The following is a 15,314-nucleotide window of genomic DNA, read 5'->3' as shown; positions in this document are numbered from 1 at the left end:
CTTTTGGGCCGGAAACCAGGTTCTGTATGAAGTCCCCTGCTGGAACGTCAAAGAAAACACGCATCTGACTCACCAGGAAGCCAGCTAAAAATGCAGATCCCCAGGCCCCACTCCTGCTGGAGAAGCCTCCAGGTCATTATGCAGCTTGCTGAGGTTTGAATCTCTCTGCATTGACCTAGATGTCAGCCCCAAAGGGGCATTTTTTTTTTTTAAGATTTTATTTATTTATTCGACAGAGATAGAGACAGCCTGCGAGAGAGGGAACACAAGCAGGGGGAGTGGGAGAGGAAGAAGCAGGCTCATAGCGGAAGAGCCTGATGTGGGGCTCGATCCCAGATCGCCAGGATCACGCCCTGAGCTGAAGGCAGACGCTTAACCGCTGTGCCACCCAGGAGCCCCTCCAAAGGGGCCTTTAAAGCCATCTCTAGGCTTCGAGCTTTCCCAACTACTGTCTAGCATGGGCACGAACAAACACGGAAGGCCCTTGTGTGGGAGAAGTACAAGCTATCCCTCGGGTCGAAGGAAGGCAGGAGCCCTGGGCCTCTGTGGCTCAGTCTCCCTCTTGAGCTCAAAGCCATACAACTCCCCATCTTTACGGTAACAGGTGGAGAAACCAAGGCCTAAAGACAGAGGGATAGTGAAGTGGGTGTTCTTGGTAAATCCATGACTTGCCTTCTTATCAAATCCCCCAAATCTAGAGGCTCCTGCCTCGCCTGGCCTGCACGGGGCAGATGGGGAGTACTGCCCCCAGCCCCGCCCTGCCCACCAACACACAGGTTCCCAAACAGCTCGGGGGGCCGGACCTCAGCGTCATGCCCTGAGCACATCTCCCCACACCTCCCCACCCTAACTAAAGGCATCCATGCTTCGGGACAACCGCTCAGCTCCACACTGACCCCAGTCCCCAGGATGGTTCTCCTGCACGAACCTGGGAGAGCAAAGGGTGGGGTTCTTTTTCCCTTCAGAGAGCCTGACACTTTCTGTAATCGCTGACGCCATATTCCACCGATTCTACGGTACACATATTTTTACCTTTTAACATTCCTGAGATAAGAACGCAATATTTAATCAGCAGTATCTTAAACCCCGTGCCCTGGTTTAGCTGGCAGGTTTTTCTTTCATTCTTCTTACTGGTATATAAAAAAATGGTGCGTCCTGAAGTGGACCTCATGTGTGGTGCCGGCGTGCGCTATGTTGCTTAATCCTCATGAGAACCCTACAAGGCAAGCGTTATCGCCCCCATTTCAACGGGTGAGAAGACTGAGGCTCAGAGCAGCTGCGTCAAGTACCTCCTGCCAGCTAGCAATGGTTGTGGGGAATCGTACGTGGTCGCCTGGCGAGCTGCGGCGCACCGTGGCTCAAACGCTAGTCCAGACGCTGCCGTGAAGGCATTTTGTAGATGCGATTAACATTTCCGATCAGTAAGCCTTAAATAAAGGAGGCTACTCTCCATGGGTGTGTTCGGGGGTGAAGTCAGGTGAAGGCTGTAAGAGCAAAAACAGGGTCCCGAGAGAATTCCTTCTCCCCAAAGACTGTCACCGAAGTCCTGCATTTCTGGCTTGCCTTACAGATTTTGGACTCAACTGAAACATCAACTCCTCCCTGCATTCCCAGCCTGCTGGCCTGCCCTGCAAATTCCTGGCCTGTCAGCCCCAACTGTGTGAGCCAATTCCTTACAGTCAATCTCTCTGGCTACATGGAAAATGGGTTCTGTTTCTGCAGAGAGAGAACCTTGACCGATAGTGGTAGAGCTGGGATGTCGAGCCTTACTCTTGCTGTGGGTGTCCCCAGGGAGGCCCAGCTCCAACTCGGGGGGCAGCACCGAGCTCCACGGGGGCCACTCTTCTGTTGCCCACCCCCCACAAGCTCCCGGCAGGAGCGGAGACACCCCTGGGGCTGGCTGATTGGACAAGGACAGGAAGAGAACAGAGACCAAGAGCAAGTGATACGTTTATTGCAGGACGCCTTTTTCTGGGTGCTGGGCTGGCCGTGAGGCTCTACTGGGAGGCCCCCCACAAGCCCCAGTCCCAGAACAGACGGACACGTTAACTTGGAACCCAAACTGGTCTCACATAAATAGGAGGAAGGTGGCACAGGAAAAAGAGAAAAGGAACAAATGAACGTGTAGTTTTTCTACACGTGTGTGACGCAGTGGCGGCAGCGCCTTATCCACGTCACCCCTTCTTCTTCTGCTTCTACGCGAAGCTTTTATTCGCTCCGAAAAGCACCTTCGGATCCAACCGAGCAGTGCGCAGCCGCCTCCCCGGCCGTCCCCGAGCCGGTCTCCCCGACTGGCACATAGGCCAAGAAAACCAAGATGGATTCTTCTTAAAACGAAAAAACAAAAAATGCTTCTGTGGTTCTTTGCACCTCCCAGTTGTGATGGGTGAACAATGTGTCCCCCTGACCCCGAGCCAACCAAAAACAACAAAAAAAAAGACCAAAAAAAAAAAAAAAAAAAACCAATGAGCACAAGCCACGAGTCAGAATAAAAACATATTGCACATGGTCACAAGAGTCTTCCTGAGAGCCCATTCGCTGCGGGGACCCAAATACTGGCTTTCGATCCAACCAATCGCTTGCCTGTCAGTGGTTGTGCCATATACCCATGTACGTGCCCCGCTCCCCAAATCCAGCTGGCATGAAGCAAATATTCCACACTGTTAGCCTTCCCTGTTAGCCAAACTCAAAGCCAAGGCTGGGTTTAACCTCGTGCACCCTAAGCCCGTGGGGGAGGGAGGTGGGGGTTGTTAGTTGTAAACCTTTATCTACCCTTCAAACACCTTTTCCTCTGGGTGGTTGTTGAAGTTCCACAGGTGAACACAGCATCCAAGACATGGAATCTTCCAGAACCAAGAGCCTGGAAAGTGGCTCTCCCCAACCATACGCTTTTGAAAACGGAGCTCTGCTGTTACAAGCTGGGCTCGAACCCACAGCCCTTGCATGGGACAGGCAGTGTGGCGATCAACCTTTGTTTTCTCCTAAGGAATTTTCAAGTATCACAAAATCCCTGATACAGTATGTAAACAAGATCTCTTACTGAACAGAAAGCTAGGTCACTTCGGGAAGCAGCAGCATGTGAGATATCTAAAAGGCCAAGTAAAGTTTTGTGTTTGACCACAAAGGCAAGACAGCCACCCACCGGGCCCCGGAAGGTGGGCGCTCAGGCGTAGACACACGCGGGTCCTCCGTACGCAGCCAGGGAAGAGCACCCAATGCGGCATCTGCTGCGGGTCCTGAGAACACGTCAGGCAGGCCCTTCTTGTCCAGCGCAGCTGCCGCTGGCGGGGAGGAAGAAGTCTCCGGCGCTAGACCCCGGACATGCTCTCGGACGGGCGGTCTGCGTCCAGCGTCCCGTCTCCCGGCCTCTCACCAGGTCTCTCAATCCTGCGGGCCCCTCCTCCGGAGGACGGTGGCCGAGCCGACCCGGGGAAGACGTTTTCCGGAGGAACTCGCTCAGGGGAGGCATGTCATGGACTATTTTGCTCTGGGGGGCTTTACTTAAAAAGAACACGAACCTCTGTGTTCGAAGTCAGCGAGGCTCTGTGGGGACGGCCGCCCGCTGCCTCACGCGGCGGAGCTCCCCTCCTCTGCGTCCTCTTCCCCTGCCCACGTGTTTCCAAGGCCTCCCGTGGGGCCGACGGCGCCCTATCTGTCGAAACAGCCTGCGGGGAACGCGTGGCTTCCGCTGCAGTAGCTGCTTCCGTAGGTGGCGGCGAGGCAGTGCCTGGGCTCGGCTGTGATGGCCATCTGCATGCTGAGGGGCGCGGGGAGGGACAGGGGGCACACATCCAGGGGCGGGAGGGTGGGGTACAGGGTGTGGAGCGAGGAGCCCGAGCCCCCGGAGAGCAGGCTCCCGGAGCGGTGGGCCTGCAGTGAGTCCCGATAGGCCAAGCAGAGGTCCTGCACGGGGGTCTGGAACTGGGCCAGGCCCGGCCTCGCTGGCTGGCTGAGGGCGGGGTAGGCGGGCGGCTGGAACAGCACTTGGGTGGGGGTGGGGGTCGTGCTGGGCACCACTGCCAAGGCCTGGCTCTTGACCGCGACAGCGTCCTTAAAGACGTTGTCATAAGCTCTGAAAGGAAAGGACCTGGGTGAGACTTGAGGTCAAAGGCCACCGCAGCAGACCCCTGAGTGTGCCCCTAAGTGGGACTTGAGATCTGTGTGCTGTGACCCCAGGGCCGCGCCTGGCCCAGGCTCGCTGTCTGCTGCGCTGCCCCCGCTCTTTGACGGAACTCAGACCGCAGACCTGAGCCTGGATCTGCTTCCTACGGAAACCCATTCTGGCACTTCTAGACTAGCCTCGCTGTCCCCCAAGCCATTACGCTGCCACATCTCAGCAGTCAAGCCCCCAGATGAGAACTCCTGGGTTACCACCTGGCCCCTCGTGCGGAGCGCAAGCTCCAGGGGCGAGGGGCCCTCTACTTCTGCTTCTCACTGCGTCGCCAGCGCCTGGCATGGGGCCTGGCACTTGATGAGCACAACCTCTGCCTTCCAGGCGCGCCACACAGATCCCAGCAAGCCGCCCCTGGGGCCTGAGTTCACCTTCTGAAAAGGGGATCAACAAGTTTATTTCCACTTTAAAAAAAAAAAGCTTCCCATAAAGCTTTTTGAAATAATAAATCCATTAACCCAGTAGAGACTTAGGTGAAGACAGGCGCACAGGGAGGCTGCGGGTCTGAGAAGGTGGCCATCTCAGAGCCCCCATCCCGGGGAAGAGGCAGGGCTGGTGGCCAAGAATCTGGGGGCACCCATCTGCATTCAGACCAGACCATATGCTCTGGCTTTGGGCACCTTCAACAAACACAGATTTTAAAACAAGTCAGGGAGCAGGGCGGTCAGTTTGGAGCCAGGAGACCAAGGCGGCTAGCTACCAGCAGAGCTTCCCCCGTCAGGAGGCTGAGAGGCAGCTTTCCAGGGGCCTGGCCCCGCGGTGAGAAGGGCCAACATCTAGCAGATGCTGCCACCTGTTGGGTGAAAGAGGGACGGGGTGCCGCCAGGCTGGAGTTCGAGGTCCTCTTTGCCTCCTCGCTGAGGTCACCACAACACTTCCTCCTTCAGTGTCAGTTTCATGGTGCTGGGTCTACGTGGCCCTTATGCACCTCCTCTGATACATTCAACACGTCCTCCCCCGTATTCCCACGGCGGCCTCTTATGTTCAGCCGCTCTGGGCTTAGCTGGCTAAGAGGTCAGCTTTGAGGCCATGTCTGAGAAAAGCAGCTTAACCTGAGCGTAATTACTCAGTGTAATCATCCATAAGACTGATACACCGGGACTCAGAGAAAATAGCTCACTCAGAAGGGTATGCACACGGCTTCTCTTCTCCCCTACCCCTTGACCTTAAAATTGCAAATCCAAAGCTACCTAAAATAGGAAGGGCCACCCTTGCAAACCTCAATTCTATCAAGAGTCACTATAGCCCACTTCATGGGAGATACTACCTGTGGGAACTACCACATAACCCTCTGACTTTGAGAAACTGCCTGAGGTGGGTCTCAAGAGCAAGTGCCTCGATATTCTAGAAACACGGAAAGATTGGGGTGGAACTTACACCAGCAGGATTTCGATGCATGTGCTGAGATGTTCCAGGGTGTAATTTGAGATCCTCTGTAGGTCTCTGGTCCAGTAGGGAGAAAGCTGAAGGCAAATCCTGGAGGCCCCAACACAGGCTGCAGCAACCACAGAAGGCTGGAATTTGTAGAAAATATGATCTGAAAGAGAATCACAGAAGTCAGCATCATAAAGCCTCGCTCTGGGGTCCCAGTGCCCCCTGCCTTGTGCCTCCTGAGGACTGGCGGACAAATGGCTTGGGTCAAGCCTGTTCATGGCTGCCACACACACACAAGATGAAAAATTAGAAACAGCGTGAAGTTCCGCCCCTGAATCTTAAACACCTTGGCTCTCAGTCTGGGATCTGTGGTGTCAGCCTAGAGTAATGATTTTCAAAATTTCACCCAGAGCTTCCAGGGGGTGCAAGGGGCCCGCTGATGGGCTACGAAGAGCACCACAAAACACGTGTCCTTTCGTCGCTGTGAGGGGTGAATGACACACCCCTGCAAAGGCTTCTGTTTTGGGTCAGACTCCAGGCTACTTGCTGATAGTAACAAAGCCTGGCCTCCTGGAGGCCCACAGTGTAAATCTGTGGAATGAGTGAATGAATGGTCATAAGCACTTGACGCTCACGACTGGAACTAGCACTTGACTTAGGTTTACTGAGGAACCTTCCCCCACCCTCAGCTTTACTGACCTACGACTGGCCAATCAAAACTACACGCATTTAAGGTGTACACAGAATGTTCTGGTACATGCATACGGTGTGAAATGAATCTTAACGTCCGACTAAGATGTCTGGCACCGTGGGGAAGCCGGCACGACTTATGTGCAAAGGCAAACTGTTCAGACGCCCAGGATTTTCAGGAACGACACTGGTGATGAGGGCATCATCGTTCTGTCTGACGTGGTTTACCATTTCTGGCGACTCCAACGTCTGCCTGTTAAAGTGGAGTCGAGCAGGGTGGCATTAAGGTTATGGGCGTGGTCACAGAGCCTGACTCCTGATTCAAATCTTAGCAATGACCTTGGGTCAGTTACTTTGCCTCGAGCATCCGCTGAGGAAACGGATTTGTAAAACAAGAATAACAGAAGAGATTTTCACGTGGCGTCATTGTGAAATTCCAACGACATCCTACAGCCCGAAGCACTAAAATAAGGTGCCTGGTACACAGCAAACGCTCAATCAATGCTCGGTATCATAATTGTTGATTTGTTACTCAGGACCATTTTGGGTTGTGGTGGGTTATTGGGTGGTTGTATCAACAGTACTTCGGACCTGGTATTTTATGTAATACCCGGATTTTAAGACAATGGGAAGAGTGGGATTCGAATAAAGTCCCCAAGCAGGTAACTTTATGGCTAAACTTTATTACTAAAACATACCCCTCCCCCACCCTTCTATATAATGACAGCTCTTCCGGAATGACCGAAGACCTAACGACCATAAGAAAAATTAGCAGGGGATGAGTAAGTTTGTAGGATGCCAGCTGCCGGTACCGAAGCTGCTGTTTGTCGGTTACATAGTACTGGTAATAGGCTGGGAGAATGGTTACCCGTTTTGTATCCCCTGCGAAGTGGGAGTGCTCTGGGTGGATGGGCCCCGGTCAGTAAGGACTCCGCAGGTGGACATGCCTCTTTGTGGGAGGGAAAGGGGTACCCCACCTTGCAGGGTGACCTCTAGGAAGTAGTGGGCGTACTCCTTGAGGCAATCTTTGGTCTTGCGGGGGCAGGCGGTGGGCCAGCTGTGGCAGTGGTGGTCCTTCTGGCTGACGGAGGCCAAGAGGTAGTAGTCGAGGAAATGGGCGGGCGTGGGCAGGCAGAGGTTCCAGCTGAAGGCCTCCAGGAGCAGCAGCTCCGTGTTGAGCAGTTCCTTCTTGGTGAGGGTGAAGTTCTGGCCGCTCAGGATCCTCGTACTGTTTATCTGCTCCAGCTTGGGGACGTGGTCTTCCCTGTCCTCGAACTTACCTGCAGGAGAAGCAGAGGTTACTGGACGACGGCACTTGCCTGCGCCCAGGAGGCAAAGACCCACGTTAAAAACTGCCTGCACAGGGCAGGCAGGGAGCACAGAAAGCCAAAAAGGCCCACTGCCAAGGGGCTAGCAGCACACACTCTGGATCTGACACACCTGGGCTTGGATCCCCAAGCCATCACTTCCGGCTGTGTGAGCGTGCCCAGGTGTCTCACCCTTTCTGTGCCTCAGTTCCCTCCTCTGTAAAATGGAACCTAAACCCCATAAAGCTTGTCGGAGACAATGAGAACATGCATACCAAATGTTCAGCCAGCACGTGGAACACGGGAGACCAACGGCAGTGAGCGATAGCAGTGAGGGTCTGGGCAAGCAGGGAGCCCTCTCTCCACTCCCGTCTGGCCCTCACTAATTCAATCTCAGGACTCGTCAGGGGTCAGACAGCCAGAGTCAGAATGACCTTGCAAATTTGATCCCGGCCCCCTCCACGTAGAAAGCCCAACAATGGCTCCCCACTGCCCTCAGCACTGGGCTTTTAGCCCCGTCAAAAGGTTTTTAGCTTGCATTTCCTCAGAAACGGTTTGCTTGGGAGGTGAGCCTAGGAAAGACTGGTAAGTGGGAGATGTTGGAAGAAGACAGGAAAGGCAGGAAAAGGAAAAAGGGAACATTATCTTGAAGGTATCCGTATCCCCACGTTCACTGCAGCATTAATTACAATAGCCATGACAGGGAAAGGACCCAAGTGCCCACTGACAGATGAATGGATAAAGAAAATGTGGTATTTATATACATAGAATAATATCCAGCTGTACGAAGGAGGAAATCCTGGAATTTGCGACAACAGGGATGACCCTTGAGGGTATCACGCTACGTGAAATAAACCAGGAAGAGAAAGACAAATACTGTACGATCTCACTCAGATGTGGATTCTAAAAAAGCCAAACTCATAGACACGAAGAACAGACTGGCATTACCGGAGGCAGGGGTGGGGCAAACTTGTGAAGGTGGTCAAAAGGTACAAACTTGCAGGGGTGCCTGGGTGGCTCAGTCGGTGAAGCGTCCGCCTTCGGCTCAGGTCAAGATCTCAGCGTCCTGGGATCGGGCGCCCTGCTCTGCGGAGAGTCTGCTTCTCCCTCTCCCTCTGCCTCTCCCCCGGCTTGTGCTCTCTCACATGTGTTCTCTCTCTCAAATAAGTAAAATCTTTCTTAAAAAAAAATTCTCATCATTAGAAAAAAAATTGTAACTATGTGAGGTGATGGGTGTTAACTACACTTAGTGCGGTGAGCATTTCCCAATCTGTGCATTTATCAAATGATTATACAGTTGCAGTTAATACAACGATGTGCGTGCTTTGACAGCACATATACTGGACTAATACAATGTTATACGTCAATTACATCTCGGTGAAATTGGGTGTGTGTGTGTGACATTATGGACTTCCGTCTTCCTCCCTGGGAGTGCCATGCTGGGACCGCCATGTAAGGAAGCAGGCCTGGCCTGTTGGGGGTTGAGAGGCCACAAGAAGAACAGAGGTACCCAGGAGACAGCCAGCGCCAACTCTCAGCCGTGTGAATGAGACCCTCCCGGACCTTCCAGCCCCGTCCCTCCAGTGGCTGGATGAATAAACGCAGGTGAAACCAGCAGAGGAAACGCTATGCAACCCACATCACTGTTGTTTAGATCGCCAAGTGTGGGCATGCTTTGTTTGGCGGGAATAGGTAACTGCGATACATTCCTGTCAATGGCGATGACAAAAAGATGTGAGACCCCACAAACAGGCACGTCACATGGCTCAGAAGGTACTGAAGGAACAATGAATAAATACTGGAAGGTCCTGGAAATAAACGGCATGAAACAGCGCCGCAGGGCGCTAGATACAAACACAAGTTAAACACGAACCTCGGTTAATCCACTCAAGGGTCAAGGGAACCGAGGTATCTACCCAGCAATCCTGGCAGTCAGCAGCGGCGGAGAGCTCAGAGGCGACCTCCACGGCGGAAGGCTCTGCAGGTGCGGTGGCCATGGGCCTCCCAGCCTTAACCCACCTGGCCCTGCGGAAACCACGTACACCTGGCTGTGGCCTCCGTCCCTGCACTTCTCTGAAGGCCCCTTACTCCGCTTGCCACGAGTCGTCATCTACACAGCCCTCTGCCTGGAGCACCCTTTCCCCTCCCTTCTTGGCTCTGCCGACCTCTCCCTGTCCTTCACCTTCCCAAGTCCTTACCCCTTGGAAGTCTTCCCCCACCAGAATCATGGTCCCGCCTGACCCCCACATCACACGGCGAGTCCTGAGGCCTGGCCTCGGCATGGTCGCCTGTGGCCTCTGAGCCCAAGCTCACTGGGGGCAGAGCACTGCTGAGTGAGCGTCGGAAGAGACAGGATGGCCAGCTGAGCTCAGAAAGCACGAGTCTGTCTGTGCCGACTAAAAGAACCACAAAGCATCCACACACCTGGGACAACGGCAAGCTCCTCGTGACCCAGTTCCCATCAGACTTCCACCCTTCTTAGGAGAGAGAAGGAAGCAACCACTTCAGGCTGCCTTACAGCGGATACAACGCATTCCCCAGGCAGGCCTCAAAAAATGTCACAGAGAAATGTGTCATGGCCTCTGGGAAGCCAGCCTCTCCATCTTCTCCGCGAGCCGTAAGCAGCCCACTAAGCGGGCAAAGACGGTGTGACCGGGTACTACGTACCCGGGTACGTAGTAACCGCCCAATGCATATATGTTGAAAGGATGAATGGTACCCTCTTGATAGTTGAATTTCAGGCCATTTGAATTGTTCTCTGATTATCTCAGATTATCTGCATTCCCTATTTTTTTCTCCGGGGGGTCGTATCTTCGTGCAATTTATAAAGAAAGAAAAAATATTTTTGCAAAATTGTGAAGTTCTCCCTGAACCTTGTGCTTAACTAAGCCAACACCGTTCACAGATACTCAGCGGGTGCAAGCGCTCTTTTCTTGCCCAGAGCAGAGGGTGGCATGGTGAAGGTCATAGCCCCAGCGAAAACGTGCATCACCCTGGGGGGGCCCTAAGAGCCTTGCCCAGCAATCGGCTCTGAGCAGCAGATGCGCTCAATGAGATTAGTTTCCTCCCTGCCCTCAGAGCTTTTCAAACCTTCCAGAGCTCTGCGTTTTCCCGAGTCACCCGGCCCAAGAGGATTACCCTCCCAGGGAAGGGGCCACGGATTACTAAGGAATCTGAATTCACCTGCTCCCCAGGCTGGAGAAGCTTCGGCAGGCCGGGGCCGGGCAGAGTGGGGTCTGAATCCTCAATGAGTCTGCTCTGGACCTAAGGGCTCTAAACGCCCCAGGCCGTTTCCTACTTAGGAAGCTGCCCCCGTGGAGATGAACCGGCCACGCAGGATGGAAAATGCTTCAGGAGTGCCCAGCACACAGAGAGGGACAGAGTCCTCATGCTAGGCCGGACACCGGGTCCTCCCAGGCGGTAGTTCTGTTCAGATCCGCCGAGGCTCCGAGAACTTTGCTCCGCCTCTAGGAGCGACCTCACAGCCCCTGCTCTCCGCCGCTGGCCGCAAAGTCCCGCTCAGCAGCTATTCCCCAGCACAATACAGTTTGCGGCCAGACAAGATTTTATGAGTTTCCTGGTGCTGCACGTGCCTGGCAGACACTTCCTCCCCTCCTCCCATGACCGTGAGCGGGCCAGCCCTTTGTCCCCGGTGCCGCGGCCACTCAGCTGCCTGCTCCTTATCAACAAGCTGCATTGACACCAGATGCCTGGAAGTCTTCAGGCAGGTCCCCCGGGACGTGGGGGGGACAGAAGTCCGCGTCTTTCCAAGTCAGACCAGAGCCACAGACTCTCTCGGACTCCTTCAATGTACGTTTTATTTGGAAAATGTTCAAATCCACAGAAGAGATGAAATGATGTTAACAATGAACACAGATGACCCTTCGGCCAGATTCACCCACTGCTGACTTTGAGCCCCATGTGTTGTGTGTGTGTGTGCGTGTATATACACATACTGGCTTTGCTGCGCCATTTCTAATTAAGTTGCAGACGTGCCATGCCACCCCTGGACGGCATCCACCCCTGCAGTCATTTTCCTACGAATCATAATGCTATTACCAACCCTAAGAACAGTGGCATTAAGGCAATCACATTTCCTTTCTTTTTTTTTTAAAGTGGGCTCCACACCCAAAGTGGAGCTTAAACTCTCGACCCTGAGATCAAGAGCCACACGCGCCACCAACTGAGCAAGCCCGGCGCCCCTGCACTCACATTTCCTAATACTCAGTCCGCATTTGACTTTCCCCCGAGAGTCCCCAGAATGTCTTTTCTAACTTTTGTTTGTTCGGATCCAGATTCGACAAGGCTCACACACGGTGTCTGTTACATCTCTTCCGTCCCATTCTTGGTTTTTCGTGACCCTGACTCTGGATGAATCCACGCCAGTTTTCTTCTAAAATGCCCCCTATTCTGGGGGCGCCTGGCTGGCTCGGTTGGTGGAACGTGCAATTGTCGATCTCGGGGTCACGAGATCAAGCTCCACGTTGGGCCTAGAGCTTACTTAAAAAAAAAAAAAAATGCCCTGTATTCTGGATTGTCTCCTCAGGATCGAACAGTTTGGGTAAGAAAACTGCAGAGGCAATGTTTCCCCCTTCTTACCGGCTCACATCAGGAGTTCTAGAATGTCAGGGTGTCCCAGCAATAGCGATGCTACGTTTGATCGCTTGGTTAAGGTGGTGGTGACACCAGATCTCTCCATTTTAAAGGTACCATTTTCCTGTGAAATTAATAAGTAATCCGTGATGTGACACGTTCAGACTGTGATTATCCTGGAACTCAATGATCTGGCATCCATGAACGAGTCCTGAATAAATAATTATGTTGGGGTTGAAAAAGGATTTTTAACAAGTCTATCATTCTATCAACATGTTTCTTTTTGGAGTTCATGTTGTCCCAAATTTGAGCAGGGGGGAGTCATATCGACATACTTGTAAGATTAAAAAAAATCCTTAAATTACTGAAGCACTCACCCTGGGTCTGGAGCTCAGGCAGAGACATGGGAGCCCTGAGTGCAGGGCGCAGTGCTGGAACCTGCAAATAATGCCCTTGAGGAAGCTCTGCACACCCGGCTGAAGGTTCCTCCCGCTCTTCCCGGGGGCTGGTGCCCAACCTGGACGGCCCCAGCCATTCCCGGCAGGTCACACAATCATTGGACTGATGAGTAGGAGTCTAGTCGAGTGGCCTAACTCAACCACAGAGGCAAGATGCTGTCAGTCCAGCAAGCCTCAGGAGGGACACTCACAGACCAGCTTTTTTTTTTCCTTTTCTTTTCTTTTTTTTTTTTTTTTTAAGATTTTATTTATCTATGTGACAGAGAGACAGCCAGCGAGAGAGGGAACACAGCAGGGGAGTGGGAGAGGAAGAAGCAGGCTCCCAGCAGAGAAGCCCGATGTGGGGCTCGATCCCGGAACGCCGGGATCACGCCCTGAGCCCAAGGCAGACGCTTAACGACTGCGCTACCCAGGCGCCCCTCCTTTTCTTTTTTTAATAGCATTTCTGTTTGTTGTGGTAAAATGCACATAACATAAAATTTACCATTTTAACCATACAGTTCAGCGGCATTCAGTACATTCACACTGTTGTGCAACCAATCACCAGAACTCCTTTCATCTTGCAAAACTGAAACTGCATACCATGAAACAGTAACTCACTGTCCCTGTTCCCCCCTCCCCTGGTAACCACCATTCTATTTTCTGTCTCTACGAACCGACTACTCTAAAGCCTGGCTTTTCTTCTTCCACCGAAGGTCCTAGCAAACAAGCCTTAAGCAGGCCAAATAGGATTCCTGACTTTTCTGAACGAGGGCCAAGGGAAACAATATTTTTAATTGCTGAAAGAATGTTTTATTTTGAAAAATGTAAAATATACCCCAAAAAAGAGAAATGTTATAATGAACCCCCAAGAATACGCTACATCTCCAACAATCATCAACACTTAAGACTGCCTTTAGAAAAATTCTGAAGCGAAAAGGCGCACGTGCAGAGTAGAATTCTGTAAAGTCAGCTGGGGCCCCGTCTGTGATGTCCAGGCCCAGAGCTGCACGCGTGCTATGAAGCAGGCTGCTTTACCCACTGCTCCCCGTGAACACGCCCCCATAGTCCGCCCTTCAGGCCCAGTAAGATGCCTGTCTGCAGACTCATTCGGGGTTCCCTGCTGCCCATTCGGGAGCTAGACCTAGGCTCCAATCTGAGGCCACAGTTTCCTGGCTAAGGAGAAGCAGGTTCAAAAGCAACAGCTGGATCCTCTTCCTACCTAAAGAAATGCAATGCTTTTTTTTTCTTTTTAAGATTTTATTTATTTATTTGACAAAGAGAACAAGTAGGGAAAGGGGCAGTGGGAGAGGGAGAAGCAGGCTCCCCACTGAGCAGAGAGCTTGACATGGGGCTTGATCTCAGGACCCCAGGACCATGACCTGAGTGAAAGGCAGACATTTAACCGACTCAGCCACCCAGGCACCCCAAGAAATGCAATACTTTTAAAATATTTTTTAAGTAGGCTCCTCACCCAGTGTGGAGCCCAAAACAGGGCTTGAACTCATGACCCTGAGATCAAGACCTGAGCTGAGATGAAGATTCAGACGCTTAACAGACTGAAGCACCCAGGCGCCCTGAAATGCAATGCTTTTAAGAACAGTCAAAACGACTGTTCCCCAAGAAGGGCCATTCTCCTATTTTAAAGCTTCCCCCCCCCCTTGTCATCTGAGAACGAGAACAGAATCGGATTAGGAACTGATACCCCCATGGCTGCCCCACACCCCTCAGAGGCCCCTCTGTCCTACTCTGTAAGGTGCTGATGTTCAGGGAGGAGAGGGAGGCAGGTTGGGGGGATAAAGGTCCGCTCGAGAGGCTTCCCAGTCTTGCCTGGCCCTCTGGGTGGGCCCGTCAGCTTTGGAGATGACTGTGGGTAGGGGTGAGGCAGTAGAGGTAGTGGGAGCCCAAGGGGAAAGAGGAAGCTCTGGAGCTTCCACCCCTCCCCCCCATACCCAGGGCCAGAAGCATGGGCCCACCAGCTCCCAGGCAGGGCCAGGCCCAATGCAGACCTTTCCAATGCTAATTCTTCCACAAATTCTCCCTTCCTACAAGGCCAGAGAAGTGGCCACCAAGAGGGGCAAATATTTCATGTGAGCTGAGAGTATTTAATGAGGGCTGAGCATTCTGTGACCCAGAGCAGCCCAGATTCTGGGAGAGGTCCTAACTGGAAACAGGTTGGGAATGCCCTCCCTAAAAGCCTCAATCAAATTCAGGCTCAGGTGCCAGTTTTCCATCCTTGCCCCTGTAACATATATATAACTTGTGTGATTTCGGGCCATCACCCGGAAACCCAGACCTCCAAGGTGGTAGGGAGGCTCAGGAGACAGCAGAGGCATCGTGACTGGCACCGGGCCTCGGGCACAGAGAGCACCCCATAAACAGCAGCTGCTGCTGCTCTGTGAGTTATGGAATACAGTATTTATCCTTTGCACCCCAAACCTGGGATCTTCTTCTGAAGTCCTATTAGGTACAAATGAACCAAAGCTGGTAGTCAGCGCTATAAGACATTTTCTTACAGGCTCTGAAAAAGGGGTAGAAATAGGCTCAATAAAAGGTATCCCCACCTCCCTCAACCCCCCACTGATACCACTGGCCAATGTGACTCCAGACTCCCTTGGACTGTGACCTTGAACTCCACTCTGGGGCTGGAGGTTCCAAGGTTCACACAGAGGATGGGGTCCACAGCCTTTCCCAGATGGGACCTCCCCACAGGGGTAGAACTTTCCTGGTCACTGAGCTGGT

The 15,314-nt window shown here is 52.8% G+C and overlaps 1 protein-coding gene across 4 annotated transcripts in view; it reads right to left on the bottom strand.

Annotated features, from left to right (window-relative positions):
* Positions 1 to 1,938: 1,938 nt before the first annotated feature.
* Positions 1,939 to 15,314, bottom strand: part of LOC103664793 (cyclin-J-like protein) — a 53,003-nt gene continuing 39,627 nt past the window's right edge. For all 4 annotated transcript variants that reach the window (XM_040630333.1, XM_040630332.1, XM_040630334.1 and 1 more), the window contains 3 exons: positions 7,213 to 7,515; positions 5,549 to 5,708; positions 1,939 to 4,072 (listed from right to left, as the gene is read on the bottom strand). In XM_040630333.1, the coding sequence (XP_040486267.1) occupies positions 3,649 to 4,072; positions 5,549 to 5,708; positions 7,213 to 7,515 (887 nt within the window). In that variant the 3' untranslated portion in view covers positions 1,939 to 3,648. The remainder of the gene's footprint in view (positions 4,073 to 5,548; positions 5,709 to 7,212; positions 7,516 to 15,314) is intronic.

The sequence above is a fragment of the Ursus maritimus genome, unplaced genomic scaffold (assembly GCF_017311325.1).
Source record: "Ursus maritimus isolate PB19 unplaced genomic scaffold, ASM1731132v1 scaffold_15, whole genome shotgun sequence".
Taxonomy (NCBI): domain Eukaryota; kingdom Metazoa; phylum Chordata; class Mammalia; order Carnivora; family Ursidae; genus Ursus; species Ursus maritimus.
Note: the sequence above shows the minus strand (reverse complement) of the source record. Positions and strands in the feature narration are given on the sequence as shown.